The 14,516-nt window shown below is 54.9% G+C and overlaps 1 protein-coding gene across 1 annotated transcript; it reads right to left on the minus strand.

Annotated features, from left to right (window-relative positions):
* Positions 1 to 8,313: 8,313 nt before the first annotated feature.
* Positions 8,314 to 11,804, minus strand: LOC102284826 (interleukin-32). The gene is given in 8 exon segments (XM_070362494.1): positions 8,314 to 8,366; positions 8,369 to 8,666; positions 9,155 to 9,214; positions 9,388 to 9,414; positions 9,769 to 9,825; positions 9,968 to 10,006; positions 11,486 to 11,527; positions 11,648 to 11,804. Coding segments are annotated over 7 exon segments (534 nt in total). The 5' UTR covers positions 11,501 to 11,527; positions 11,648 to 11,804; the 3' UTR covers positions 8,314 to 8,328.
* Between the last annotated feature and the right edge of the window lie 2,712 nt (positions 11,805 to 14,516).

Below are 14,516 nucleotides of genomic sequence, written 5' to 3' on the forward strand. Positions count from 1 at the left end.
CTCGGAGGTGGCAGGCGCCCCACCGACCCCTCGGGAGACTCCACCTAACGGCGGGAATCTGGTGCTGTCCCCACTGCCCTCCTGGCCCTGCGTGGTCAGTGTGGCTCACAGGGCATGCAGGGCTTCCGTCTGCACACCCTGTGTCCCAGGGCCCCATCCTGTCAGCCCAGCATCACACGTGTCTGGGCACGAAAACACCTTGCGGGGCCGTGGGGACACTCTGCTGCCTTCATTGTCCTCTCGCTGGACCTGGCTGCTCAGCCTGGGTCACCCCAGATGACCACTCCCAGACACCGGTGTTCCATGGCCCAGAGCCCCTGAGCATCTGATCATGCTCAGGACTGAGGTGGGCGGATTGGTACAGAGTGGGGAGGGCTCCCCAAAGGGAAAGAATAGACTCTGAGCTCAGCGTGGCTTCAGCTGCTGATCCAGGCCCTAGAGAAATGCTAGAAATGTTTCTAGTAAAACACCACATGCCTCTACCCCCAGGTTTCCAGGCTGTAGAAAAAGTCTCCAGAGATGACTCATTCCTCTGACCCTGGAGACCCTCCATTTGCAGCTCTCTCACCAGGATGTCGACTCTAATTCCTAAAGTGACTCCTTTGTCCCATGACTCTGGTTCCTCAGTTCTCTGCAGCCCAGACCAGCCCACCAGGACCTGCACAGAGCTGCTGCCATACCTGTCTTCCAGCAGGAATGCCGCCCCAGAGCCAGGACCTGCTGCGTAAGGACGGGGCTCTAGGGTGGGGGGAGTCTGGGGGAGAATGGATGCGTGTATATGTATGGCTGAAACTATCACAACATTGTTAATCGTCTCTATTCCCACACAAAATCAAAAGTTAAAATAAAGAGAGCAAGAGAGAATGAGACAGAAAGAGAGAGAGAAATCTTTGTGCACAAACCCTTTTAGAAATGGAGAGAAAACAAATAGTTGAAGTCCAGCTGAGAATTTTCCAAATGAAATAAAAGAGAGGGCTCAGAGCAACAGGCTTGTATAGGGTCTGTGTCAGTAACTGTTCAGAATGTCGGGGTAGAGATAGCAGAGCACTCCCCGTCGCCGCCCCGGATCGCTGTGAGAGAGGACCCTGTCAACTGCATGGGTCACAGGTCTTCAAGGCCAATCTCCCCGGAGGGTCCCCCACTTCGGCCCAGGGAGGTTGGGACAGAGGCAAGTTAGGAAATTCTAGGGCCCAACCTTCTCCCCACTCTTGCGATCACTCACCTTAGCGGGAAGCCATGGTGCTCCAAGGCTCTGCCACTGTAAGGCGGTGGGAGGGAGGGTGTGAGGAAAAGTGATCTGGAGAAGCAGGCTCGCCCACCACCCTGGAGCAAGTTCTGCCTGCAGGTCTCCCCTCTTTCCTCAGCCCAGGCGCCCGGAGCCCCTCACCTGAGAGCCTGCGGCAGAGCCCCAGCTAGCAGTCCACTGCAGAGCAGTCCAGACTCAGCATCCCCTGAGAGTCAGGGACTTAAGGGCAGAGGAGGGAGGGGTGGGAGGGTGGAGCCATCGAAGAGCCCAGGAAGCCGGCTGGGGCGGGGGTTTGTGTGTGTGTGTGACAGAAATAGAACTAGAGCAGGGCCAAGACAGAAAGAAGGCAAGATGGGCTGACAGAGTTCTGAGGGGCTTGGGCGGAGAGGGCGTGTGCCTGACACTCTAGGTCCCTGGACAGGCCCCTCCTCCCTGAGCTGGGACGGGATCTCTGAGCCCAGCTAGGGCCTCACCCTCCACCCGCACCCATCAACTAGGGGGCAGGGAGGGACAGGGAAGTCCAGACTTGGGACAGCACGTTGAGGAAGCTTGCGGAGCTCCAGAAAAGGATGTCAACCAGGTGGGGGTTAAGATACAGGGGAAGGCGACCAGGGCCCTCGAACAGACTGCACCCCACTCCACATCCAGAGAAGCTTCAGTAGCCGCCCTGCCCTCAGGAAGTCACAGGACCTGCAAGGACCCTGAGGTGCAGACTCTCCCCGGGGCCCCGGTATCAAGGGCAGGGCCAGGCCTGATTGCCTGACACAAAGGATGGGGCCCAGGAGGGTCTGAAGGGAGCCTTGCTGACCAACTGACCCCAATGACCAGGGTCTCCTGAGCCCCATGGGGGGGGCCCTTCAGTCCCAAGCTACAGTGGCAGGGGTCTCCCTGGCCCTGGCCGTCCCCACAGGGCTTGACTCTCACAGCCTGGCCCACCTCCCCCTGAGAACAGCCCCTCACAGCCCAACACAGCCATGGCCCTGTGTCTGTCTCAGAGACCCAGGGCCGCCATAATAAAGAGCCACAGACCCGGGTCTCAGCGACACACGTATATTCTCTCCCAGTGGAGCCAAGGCTCACTGTGTGTGTCTGTCGGTGTGTCTGTATGTGTGTGTCTGTTGGGGTGTGTGGCAGAGGCGGGGTGTGTGTTGTGGGGAAAGACAGCTATTAGAGCCAACTGTGGGCGAGGCCAACCAGCCTCACCCTGGAGTGATTTCTCTTCTCGAGTCCACCCCCGTGTTTAGTACAATATCGTCCAGTGTATTTGCCTGTTTAATTAAAATTGAATAAAACTTAAAAGCGCAGATGTTAGATTAATACGGGAAACCTGTTCTTGTGGAACTTTGGTAACTAATTCACACTGAAAATGCTAGCAGCTGATTACTTCAAACTGAAAAACGAAACCTGCCTGCACGTAAGTTGGGTTGACTGTTGAGGACCCCTAAACACACTATGTAAATTGGGCCAGCCAGGAGTGCTGTTGGTTCTACCTGAGGTCCTCACTCCGGTCCTCGGACCTTCCTTTGCTCTGTTTTCGCTGGCTTTTCCCTTCCTTGTCTTTTAGCCACTGCCATTCTGGACTCCTGATTCCTATTCTAACTACCTAACAACCTCAAGCAGCCATTCTCCACCCCTAAGCCATCATCCTCCAGGGCCCACTACCAGGCAACCCCTAAGTCTGCTTTTTACTTTTTGAGGTACCACTGGAATATTTCCCAAGGTCATAAAACCACGTCACATTGCCAGCAGCAGTATATCAAAGTTCGAATTTGCCTGATCTTCATCAGCACTTATTATCACAACCTTTTGATTCTGGCATCCTAGTGGGCATGAAGTGGTATCTCACCCTGATTTTTATTTGCAGTTCCCCGGAGACAAACGCTGTTGAGCAACCCTTCATGTGTTTGTGGACCATGTTTATACAGTTCTTGGAGAACTGTATACACTGATCCTCAGCACGTTTTTAAACTGGGGTATTTGTCTTTTTATTTTAAGTTGTCAGAAGAGTTTTATGCTCCGGGTACCAATCCCTTATCAGATACATCGTTTGCACAATTTTTGTTCCCATTGTGTGGTTGTCTTTTCATTTTCCTGATGGTTTACTTTAAAACACAGAAGCTTTTGCATTGTTATCTTGGGACTGTTCGTTCATTTCAGTCACTCAGTCAAGTCCCACTCTTTGAGACCCCATGGGCTTCAGCATGCAAAGGCTTTAAGTGTCCATTTTACCAACTTTATAGCTGTACTTCCCATTCTTTAAAAAATATAATTCAATGCAATGTGGCATTTTTGTGAAGCAGACTTCATGAAGTCTGAGAGGCTGAAGAAGTGTCCGTTGTCACAGCAAAAGGAGCCTCAGATGGGGCATCCCTCTCTGGGCGCCTCCAACCAACTTTTGTTGCCCCCCAGCTCATCCTCAGCCACGCTGTCCCCCATCAATGCTGGATTCCAGCCTCTTCTGTAAAACAGTGATTCCGGTCCGTCACGTTCCTGCCACCAAACTTCAGCCTGGCTGCATCACTGCTCCAAGGAAATGAGGGTTTTCTCTCCTGTTATTTTTATTGTCCTGCTTTGGGGCTGACAAGCTTTTTGAAGACAAGTTTCCTCCTCCTTGTACTTAGAAAGGGTCCTGACAGAGGCCCAGATGGCTTCTAGTGCCTTTGAATTCCCAGGTCGCTGGCTGGTTGAAGACACCGGGCTGTCATCCTCCTTCTGGCCTTGTCATGGCCACGCTGGGCTCCATGTCCCTGGGTCACCTCTGGGCTGCACTGTGGGTCCGCTGAGGCTGGTGGCACATTAACAAATGGTGGGTCTGTGACTCCACCCATGAGGGGTGAACCTCTCTAACCCAGGCGATGAGCTGGGATCTGTAAACACAGGAAGAGGTTAGAGAACTTACCAGAGACACAGAAAAGCCACAAGACAAACAGATGCAGCTGCTGGCCCAGCTCCCTTGCCCAGGAGGACCACGCCCCACCCCCACCACACAGTTTGTTAAATGCAGATTCCTGTCCCCAGACCTCAGAGTGTAGATTCAGATGAGGACATGGAATCTGCATTTTCAGTCTCCAGGGTCATGCTCTCTCTCTGTTTTTTTTTTTTGCAAGATCAAGGGACTTGAGGGATCTTACTTCTGGGACAAGAAATTTAACTCAGGCCATGACAGTGAAAGCACCTGATTCCAATCAGTGACCACCAGGCAACTCCATTCTTGGGTCATCCTGTGTGGAATATTCCAGAAATGGATTTGCAGAGTCACTGGGTTTTAGATCCTGAATTCTGTGACGAGTCTGGGGTGGGGGAGGTCAATGAGGTGGCTCAGGTTCCACCCACTCATCACCCAGGAACGATGAGGAAGCCGTGACCCAGACAGAGAGGGGGCCAGTCCACTGTCTTCCCACCAGCATGAGCTGATGGGAGCCAAGCAGCTCCCGAGAGGACGGCAGGGGCTCAGGTGTGGAGGAGCAGGGAGGGGTCCAGGTGCAGGAGGGTGTCCCCTGAAAGTGGCAGTTCTGGTTCCAGGGTGCTGACCGGAAAGAAGGTACACGGGGCCAACTGTGGAGCATCATCTATGTGTGAGCAGTGATGTCACCCAGGACTTGGGGCACAGTGACCAGGGGTGGTCTCAGGGCTGATGTGGGGTCCCCAGCAATGTAGGTTGATTGGGATGTCACAGAAGGAGGAGAAGGGTGACAAAAATCACAGAGGGCCCAGAGAGCCAGGGCTGGGGTTCAGGGTCCTGGGGTGGACGGTGGGGCCTGTCCCTAAAGACCCAAACAGCTTGGCACAGTTGTTGACAGGAGTGGCCTGGGCTGCCTGGCACACAGACTGGGGCCTTCAGAAGGAATGAAGGCCGTCTGGGCTCTGAGCCCTCTGGGGTCCCCTTGATCCAAAGCAAAGTGGCAGGTGTCTCCCTGCCCTGGCCTGCCCCACAGGGCTTGTTGCTCCCAGCCTGGCCAGCCTCCTTGCTGAGGCAACAGCCTCTCAGCCCAGCACCTCCATGGCCTTCTCATAAGTCTTCCAGGCCCAGGACCACCATAACAAAGAACCACAGACCCAACAACATGTCTTCAACAAGCATGAGCTGATGGGATTTATTCTCTGCTTTATTCTCTCACAGGGGAGCCTAGAAGTGGAGGCCAAGGATCAGTAGGTATGGTTCCTCTGAGAGCCCTGAGGGAAGCCTGTGTTCCAGGTCTCTCCTAGGCTTTAGATAGCCATCTCCACATTGACACGGCATCCTCTCCAGACATGTATGTGTCTCTTAATCCCCCATTTTCATAAGGTCACCAGTCATAATGAATTAGGGCCCACCCCAAGGACCACGTTCACCTTGATCCCTTGTAAAGACCACCTCCAGATGACGTGGCATTCAGAGGACTTCGGCATAGGAATCTGGAGACACAGTGTGACTTCTGATATCCTTGAAGGACAACTGGATTTGGAAAGTAGAGGTGTTTCTTGGGCACAGCTGGAAGGGAAAGCTCTGAGCCTGGGGCTGGAAGGTTCAGTCGTTTAGGTGTTGGGAGGAAGACAGGGCTACGGGAGTCCGCACATGTCACAGGTTTAGGTTTAAGACTCCTGCAAGACTCCTGGGAGGAATGTTTCCAGGAGAGAGGACAGGTCAGCTAAGAGACTGAGGAACTGGGAGAACCCACAGCATGGGGGTCATTAATTTACCGTGATTCCTGACTGCTAATGAAGGAGATGCAAGGGACCTGGGTTCAATGCCAGGGCATAGGAAGATCCTGGAAACAAATGACACCCTCTGAGTATCCTTGAAGGGCAATCCCATTTGGATGAGGGCTGTTTCTTGGGCCACAGTCCGTAGAAGCAAAGCCCTGAGCCAGGGGTGGGAGGCACTCACAGCATATCAAGGCATGTTGGGAGGAAGACAGGTGCCAGGGAGTGCCACATGTCACAGGTGACCTGGTTTAAAACAGAGGCAAGACTGCCCGGGAGAAAGGAGGGCATCCCAGGCAAAAGGAGCAGCATGTGCAGAGACCCCAACAGGAGAGAAAGGAGCTTGGCCCCCAGCCAAGGACTATTGCGCAGGCGAGGAGATGCAGAGCAGCGTCCTGCAGATGAGACGGGGTCTGACAGGTCAGTGAGAGCCTTAGGTCCTCAGTTGTGTCTGACTGTGCCACTCGTGAACTGAAGGCTGCCAGGCTCATTTCGCCTCTCCCTGAATTCTTTCTGAGCTGAAGCATAAAAGACCAGAGTTCACCAGATCAGATCAGATCAGATCAGTCGCTCAGTCGTGTCCGACTCTTTCCGACCCCATCAATCGCAGAAAGCAGGCCTCCCTGTCCATCACCAACTCCCAGAGTGCACTCAGACTCACGTCGATCGAGTCAGTGATACCATGGCCATCTCATCCAGGGTCGTCCCCTTCTCCTCCTGCCCCAAAAGGAATCCCTCCCAGCATCAGAGTCTTTTCAATGAGTCAACTCCTCGCAGAGGTGGCCAAAATACTGGAATTTCAGCTTTAGCATCATTCCTTCCAAAGAAATCCCAGGCGTGATCTCCTGCAGAATGGACTGGTTGGATCTCCCTGCAGTCAGTGGGACTCTCAAGTCTTCTCAGTTGTGTCTGTTCAAAAGCATCAATTCTTCAGGCACTCAGCCTTCTTTTCACCTCCAACTGAACATCCATACTGACCACAGAAAAACCATAAAGGACCAGATGGACCTTTGTTATCCCATGAAATACCACCTAAGGGTTTCAAATGGCTATCCCATGCTAAATGGAGTACAAAACATCTTCTTTACAGCAAATCACCCACTGAAAACTGCTGTCTATAACTTGCATGTGCTGGTTAAAAGGTCAAAGAAGTGAGATGACTGATATTCACATAAGTAATATTTCATTTGTTCAGAATTCTCCATAGGAAGAAAGAAACTTGTGCCCAGAATCCCTGGAAATTGCACCTATTCCATTCACATCACTCCCTCCTGCACCTTGGAGGACTCTTTCCTCCATATTTTTATTGGATTTTGTTCTGTTACCTCCTGAGTTTATATTGTCCATGCACAAATCACATATCATTGGTCAAAAACAAACATTTCTTTGGGAGGGGAAATGTTTAGAAAATGTATTTCATGTAACTTACATTGAAATGGAGAAAAGATTTAATCTAAAAACAACAACAAAAAAAAAACTCATATTGACGTTGAAACAGGGAAGAAATTTAATGTTAAACAAAAAATCCATACTATCAACGGTTATAATCACCATTGTGAGAAGTAGTATATCAGATGTAAGGTCATTATGTAAAAAGAAATAAAGGAAATAGTCAAGTGCAGGTTTAGCATAGGAGACTTGCATACTGATGGGGAGGTGAGGCAGGGACGGGGCCAGGAAGACAAGGCTGCTCAGGGCCTGGCAGTGGGCGGCTTCTTGCAGCAGGGAACTCAGGCCAGAGGTAGGCCTTCCAGTGTCAGGCCTGTCAGAGGGACCCCCTGGAAGTGAAGGGGGAAGGGTGGGGCCGGAATGGGGCTCTGCCACAAGGAACTCCCAGACAGGCTGCTGTCCTCCTCAGACAGGAAGGCGCAGGCCCAGGAGACAGGGAGAGCCTTCCTCCAGGTCTCCTGCCCTGCTGGGGCCTCAGCTGACAGCAAGCTGGGTCCCTTAGGATGATGAGGGCACTAAGATGCTAGTGTCAGGATCAGGGTCCACCACTGACTCCTCCTGCGAGACCCACAGCCGGCCCTCAGGGGTCCCCCTCGCTGAGGATCAGCTCAGCACCCCATCTGACATGGTTTGGAGCCACAGGCAGAGGCACAGAGGCATGCTGACCCACGGAAGGCACCTTGGTCCTTGGCGCCTCCGGGCTTCCAAGCCTCTCCCACATCCCTGGGTCAGCAGAGCATCCCTGTCCCTGACAGACAGGTCAGACCTGGAGAAGGGAAACCTGGCCTGATGCTGTGGTGTCGTCCCTGCAGGACAGGAGGTGAGGGCAGTTAAAGGATGGGTCAAGAGTGAGCAGGAGGGTAAAGGTCGCTTCACAAGATGGTTTGCGGGAAGGGGATGGTGCAGGCCTTCTGGATGAGGTGGAGTTCCTCCAGAACCACCTGGGGCTCCTAGACCTGGATGAGGTTTCTGAAGAGCTGCCCCAGGAGGAGCAGAAATCCATCAGCACTCCCCAGACGGCCCTCACCGCACTGCAGATGGCCTCCAGGAAGGCCGTCGCCTTCTCCTTCAGCCAAGGTGCCGCCTTCTCCCGCAGCCAGGTGAGCGCATCCCAACACCGCTGCTGGAGACTCTGCAGAATTACTTGGAACCTCCCCAGGGCTCTGGCCCAGATGCTCTCTTCCGGATTCTGGACCTCCAGACGGGCAGAGACTGAAGGTCTCTGGATTCTGCGGCGTACTCCTTGCCGTGCTTCCTGAAGCAAGGGACTGGACTCCTGCAGGGATTCCTGCATGGATGGGGGCCTTTCAGGGACCTGCCCTGGGAGAGGCAGACCCTGGTCCTGACCTGACCGAGGCCTCCCAGCCCTTGTAAGAGGCTGGGGCTCAGAAGCCCAGCCCAGGCCAACCCAGACTGCCTGCCTTCAGGCCAACAGCTCAGCAGACATGAGCACTTCTCCCAGAGACTGGGCCTGGCCCCTCGGTTCCCCTTGAAGAACGAACCCTGGTGCTTGGTTGTACCTGCCTGCAGGTGGTTGGCCTCTGAACCCAGCACCAGGCCCACGGGGCTCATAGCAGGAAGCTCAGTCCAGGGCTCTGGCCACCATGTGCTGAGTGGGGAGGCTGATGCCCACAAGGCTGCACCACCTGAGATTTCAGGGACCCCCCCTTCATCCCCCACTCCAGGGAGCTCTGTGCACTTGCAGCAGCCCCAAGGACAAGAGAGACCAGTGGGGAGGGAAGGAAGGAAGGCACTGAGACAGTGGCTCCAACTCACGGGAAGGTTCTCTTGAATGTGATCTTCTATGAATTCACAGATGTCCTCGCTGAGTCCCTCCTGGGAGAGGAAGTGTGCAGTCTGCACTCCTGCCTCCCTGCTGAGGTCAGTGGTCCCCATTGGCCTCCTGTGCATCCAGGTGAGTCTGAAGGGAGCCAGGGCCCCAGACCCCATACCCTGGCTGATCCAGCTCTGAGGACTACCCTTAGCATGGGATCAAGGTCCAAACTCACCTCCATCTCTGCTAGGACTGCCTCCATCTGGTGGGGAAAAAACACTCTGTTTAAAACACCCCCACCCTCTCTCACTTTCACCCTGAATCCCAAGCCCCAGCTAGTTCTCATCTCTGCCCAGTCACCCCAATAACTAACCCTCAACCCGGGGACCATGCTCTGGCATCCCTGCCCTGCCCTCGTTGCCCTGTGGCCTGGACGCCGCCCTCAGCATCCCTGGCCTCCGTATCCCCTCCCTGTGCACTCACCTGCCACACAGGTGTGCGTCTGTCCAGTGTAAGGACTGGGCGCTGAGCTGTGACCCTCATCATCACCATGACTTTGAACCCACCCCACCTCCCTCACACTGGGGAGGGTCGGGGTTGGGGCACACTGACCCACCTGTGTTTCTTCTGGTTCATTTCCCATCTCATCACAGAAATCATCCACCCGGTTGTGCTGTGAACAGAGATGGACTTGAGTAAAAGAAGCTCGGTTCTTTTCCCTGCTGGGTCCCAAGTGGGCCAGATCGTTCTCGGCTTCACCCAGCAAAACCCAAGCCTCCCGAGCCCCCAGCTATTCGTGGGGATCAGCCTCTTACCATCCTGGTCCTCAGAGAAGCCAGGTTATGTGGGACTCCCTGTGGAGGTAACAGTGAAACTCAGGTTCTGGTCTTGTAACCACCGAGACCTGTTTTACACACACACACACACACACACGCACACTCACCCAAGGAGGACCCTTGCCCTGGAGTAGGTGGGTCAACCTGTTTCCCAGATGCCTAGCCCTCCGTGTCCCGCTGAGAGCTGACCAGGGAGGAACTGGCACTGTCCTCTTGGGTCTGAGGCACTGACAGAGACAGTGGCCAGTCTTCCTGACATCTGACCCTGCAGACCCCCGGCCCCCAGCCCCTCCCCTCCAGACGCTTTATGAGTCATGGAGGAGGGAGGTGCCCCACTGACCCCACGGGGGACTCCACCTAACGGCGGGAATCTGGGGGGTCCCTGCTGCCCTCCTGGCCCTGTGTGGTCAGTGCAGCTCATAGCGCCTGCAGGGCTCCCGTCTGCATACCCTGTGTCCCGGGGCCCCATCCTGTCAGCCCAGCATCACACAAGACTGGGCAAGTAAACACCTCGCAGGTCCATGGGGACACTCTCTGCCCTCATCCTCTCACTGGACCTGGCCACTCAACCTGGGTCAGCCCACAATGACCACTGCCAGACACCGGTGTTCCATGGCCTGGAGCTCCTGAGCATCTGGTCACCCTCAGAACTAGGTAGTTGAGTGGGACAGTGGGCGGAGGGCACCCCAAAGGGTAGGAATAGACTCTGAGCTCAGCATGGCTTCACCTGTTGATCCAGGCCCTGAGAGAAATGCTTTCAGCTTTTCTGTGAAAATCCTGGCCAGCCAACTAGACCCCACACGCTGCAACTAAGATCATTCAGAGACAAAAGAAATTCAATAAATAGGAATAAGCATTAGAAGGAGCCCGAGGATGGCTGATTCCTAGGACACTGCAGACGCTCCACATCCGGCTCACCCACCAGCATGATGACTCTAATTCCTACACTCACTCCCTGGTCCATTGCTCCTTCCTGGGTCCCAACACAGGCCCCCACACTGAGCTGCCCCCCAAACCGAACGCCCAGCAGGAGCCCCAGCCCCACAGCCAGGACCTGCTACATAAGGAAAGGGCTCAGAGCAACAGGAAACTGGAGCGTGCTTGTCAACAATTATCCAGAATTTCAGGATGGTGACAAGCAGAGCATTCGACCAGGGTCATTGTGAGACGGGGCGCTTTGATGGCCCGGGTCCCATGTTTTGACCCTCTGCTTCCCCAGTGGGAAGGAAATGGCAACCCGCTCCAGTATCTCTGCCTGGAGAAGCCCATGGACAGGGGAGCCTGGTGGGCTACAGTCCCCGGGTTCGCAAAGAATTGGACACCACTGAGCGACTCACACTTTCACTTTCTCCTGCGGCCACCCCAGGGCCCAGGGAGGGTGGGACAGAGGCTGCTGTGCACAGAGCAGTCAGCAGGGCTGGGGCTGAGCTGGTGGGAGCGGGGACAGGTGGCAAATGAGACTCCAGGCCCACTCTCCCCTCATCTCTTGTCACTCACTTTAGCGAAGCACATGGTGGCTCAGGGTCCTCCCGCTGGGACCTGGTGGAGGAAGAGTGGGAGGAAAAGTGCTTCAGAGAAGAGGGCTCGCCCACCACCCTGGAGGGTCCTCCGCCTGCAGGTCTCCCCCACCCCCACGCCGGGCTCCCCAGAGCCCCTCACCTGAGATCCTGCAGCCAGAGCTCCAGCTGAGCACTGCCCCGCTGCCTGCTGAGCCCCAGCGACTTAAGAGCCGGCCAGGGAGGGGCAGAGAGGGTGGAGCCCTGCTCAGGAGGAGGCAGGGTCAGCTGGGTGTGTTTGAGACAGAAACTGAGATAGAAATAGAAGCAGAAACAGAAGAGGAAGGGGGGAGTCAGAAGGAGGGGAAGACGTGGAGCCAGAATCTGAGGGGCGGGGCGGGAAGGGCGTGTCCCTCACACTCAGGGTCCCAGGACAGGACCCTTCTCCCTGAGCTGGGTGGGGATCTGTGAGCCCAGCTTGGCTAGGACCCCCCCACCATCGGCTAGAGCACGCGGAGGGACGGGGTAAAGTCCAGACTTGGGATGATAGTTTGAGGAAGCTTCAGGGGGAGCCGACCAGGGCCCTTGAACAGACTGCACCCCACATCCAGAGAAGCTTCTGTAGCCGCCCTGCCCTCAGGAAGTCACAGGACCTGCAGGGGCCCTGAGGTGGAGACTCTCCCCCCTGCATCCAGGGCAGGGCCGGGCCTGTGTGCCTCACCCACAGGATGTGTCCCTCAGAAGGGGCAGAAGGGAGCCTTGCTGGCCGTCTGGGCCCCGCTGACCAGGGTCTCCTGAGCCCTGCTCGGGCCCCCGGGCCTCAGTCACCATGGCAGGGGTCTCCCTGGCCCTGGCCAGCCCCACAGGGCTTGACTCTCCCAGCCTGGCCCACCTCCCCCTGAGACCACAGCCCCTCACAGCCATGGCCTGGCATCCGTCTTAGAGACCCAGGGCTGCCACATCAAAGAGCCACAGACCCGGGTCTCAGCAACACATTTACGCTCACAGTGGAGCCTCGAAATTGAAATCAAGGCGTCAGCAGGCAGCGGTTGCTCTGAGAGCCCTGAGGGAAGCATGTGTTCCAGGCTTCTCTCCTAGGTGTGTAGACAGCTGTCTCCAGGTCTGCATGGCGCCCTCCCTAGACAAGTATCTGTCTCCTAATTCCCCATTTTCCTAAGGTCACCAGTCATAATGGATTAGGGCCCACCCTAAGGGCCTCATGCTCACTTGATTCCCTGTAAAGACTCCCCTCCAGGTGCTGGTGGTTAGGACTTCACTGTGTGAATTTAGGGGAACACGATTCAGTGTCTAATATCCTTGAAGAGGAACCGGGCTCTTGATGGGCCACCCGTGTGCACCCCACGGGGACAACCTACGAATCCTGCTCCTCAGGGAAAGTCTCTCTTGGACCCACCATACCCCAGCCGGCACCCCTGCCCCTTAGGGACCCGTTCAGTTGTCTGAAACTCCCTTCCCACACCCAGGAAGTCCAGATCCTTCCCTGAGCCACCTCAAAACTCCGGGCGGGAGGGAGACAACAGAGCCACACTTGCTTTAGCTGTGGGCTTCCCTGGTGGCTGAGGGTAAAGAATCCGCCTGCAATGCGGGAGACCTGGGTTTGATCCTGGGTCAGAAAGATCCCCCTGGAGAAAGGAACCCGCTCCAGTATCACGGCTCAGAGAATTCCATGGACTGCATAGTCCATGGGTCAGAGAGTCAGGCACAGCTGAGCAGCTTTCACTTGCTTCAGCTGCACACCTCATTTCCAGGTCGTATTTCCAGTGATCTGGCTGCCTGAGACATGACACTGGGCACCTCCACATCTGTCTCAGAAAGGCCACCTCCTGAAAGGCATTTCATGTCTCACGTTGGGCTGAACCCTTTTCTTTATAGAGTTTTAGTGAGATGTAATTCACATATCATACAATTCACCCAGGAAAGTGCCTAATTTAATGCTCAGTACTACTCAACCATCATCACCATCAATTTGAGAACACTTTTATCATCTCCAGAAACCATCCTGCACCCCTAAGCCATCATCCCCATGGCCCACCACCATGCAATCCCTAAGTCTGCTTTTAACTTTTTGAGGTACCACTAGACTATTTCCCCAGGCTCAGTGGTAAAGAATCTGCCTGCAATGCTGAGAGATCCAGGTTCAATCTGTGGGTCAGGGAAGATCCCTGGGAGGAAGACATGGCAACCCACTCCAATATTGTTGCCTGGAAAACCCCATGGACAGAGGAGCCTGGGGCTACAGTCTATGGGGCCATGGAGACAGCATTGAGCGTGCACGACCACACACAACGGTCGAATAAGTTTTCCGGCTCCATGCCCTTACCACATGTATCATCTGCAACTTTTTGTCCCCATTCTGTGTCTTTTTACTTTTCCGGTGTTGCCCTTTGAAATACTAAAGTTTTGAGTGTTTATATTTTAATAATTTGTCTCATTTATTTCCCATTCTTTAAATAACATAATTCAATACCATGTGGCATTTTTGTGAACCTGACTTCATGACGTGTGAGAGGCTGGACAAGTGTCCATTGTTGCAGCGAAAGGAGCCTCAGGTGTCACATGGGACATCCCTCTCTGGGCGCCTCCAACCAACTCTTGGTTGCCCCCCAGCTCATCCTCAGCCACCCTGTCCCCCATCAATGCTGGATTCCAGCCTCTTCTGGAAAACAGTGATTCGGGTCTGTCACGTTCCTGCCACCAAACTTCGCCTTGGGGCTCCATCACTGCTCCGAGGAAATGAAGGGGTTTCTCTCCTGTTATTTTTATTGTCCTGCTTCGGGGCTGATAAGCTTTTTGAAGACAAGTTTCCTCCTCCTCATACTTAGAAAGGGTCCTGACAGAGGCCCAGATGGCTTCTGGTGCCTTTGAATTCCCAGGTGGCTGGCTGGTTGAAGACACCGGGCTGTCATCCTCCTTCTGGCCTGGTCGTGACCACGCTGGGCTCCATGCCCCTGAGTCAGCTCTTGCAGCACTGAGGGCCCGCTGAGGCTGGTGGCACATTAAGAAATGGTGGG

The sequence above is a fragment of the Bos mutus genome, chromosome 25 (assembly GCF_027580195.1).
Source record: "Bos mutus isolate GX-2022 chromosome 25, NWIPB_WYAK_1.1, whole genome shotgun sequence".
Classification (NCBI taxonomy): Eukaryota; Metazoa; Chordata; class Mammalia; order Artiodactyla; family Bovidae; genus Bos; species Bos mutus.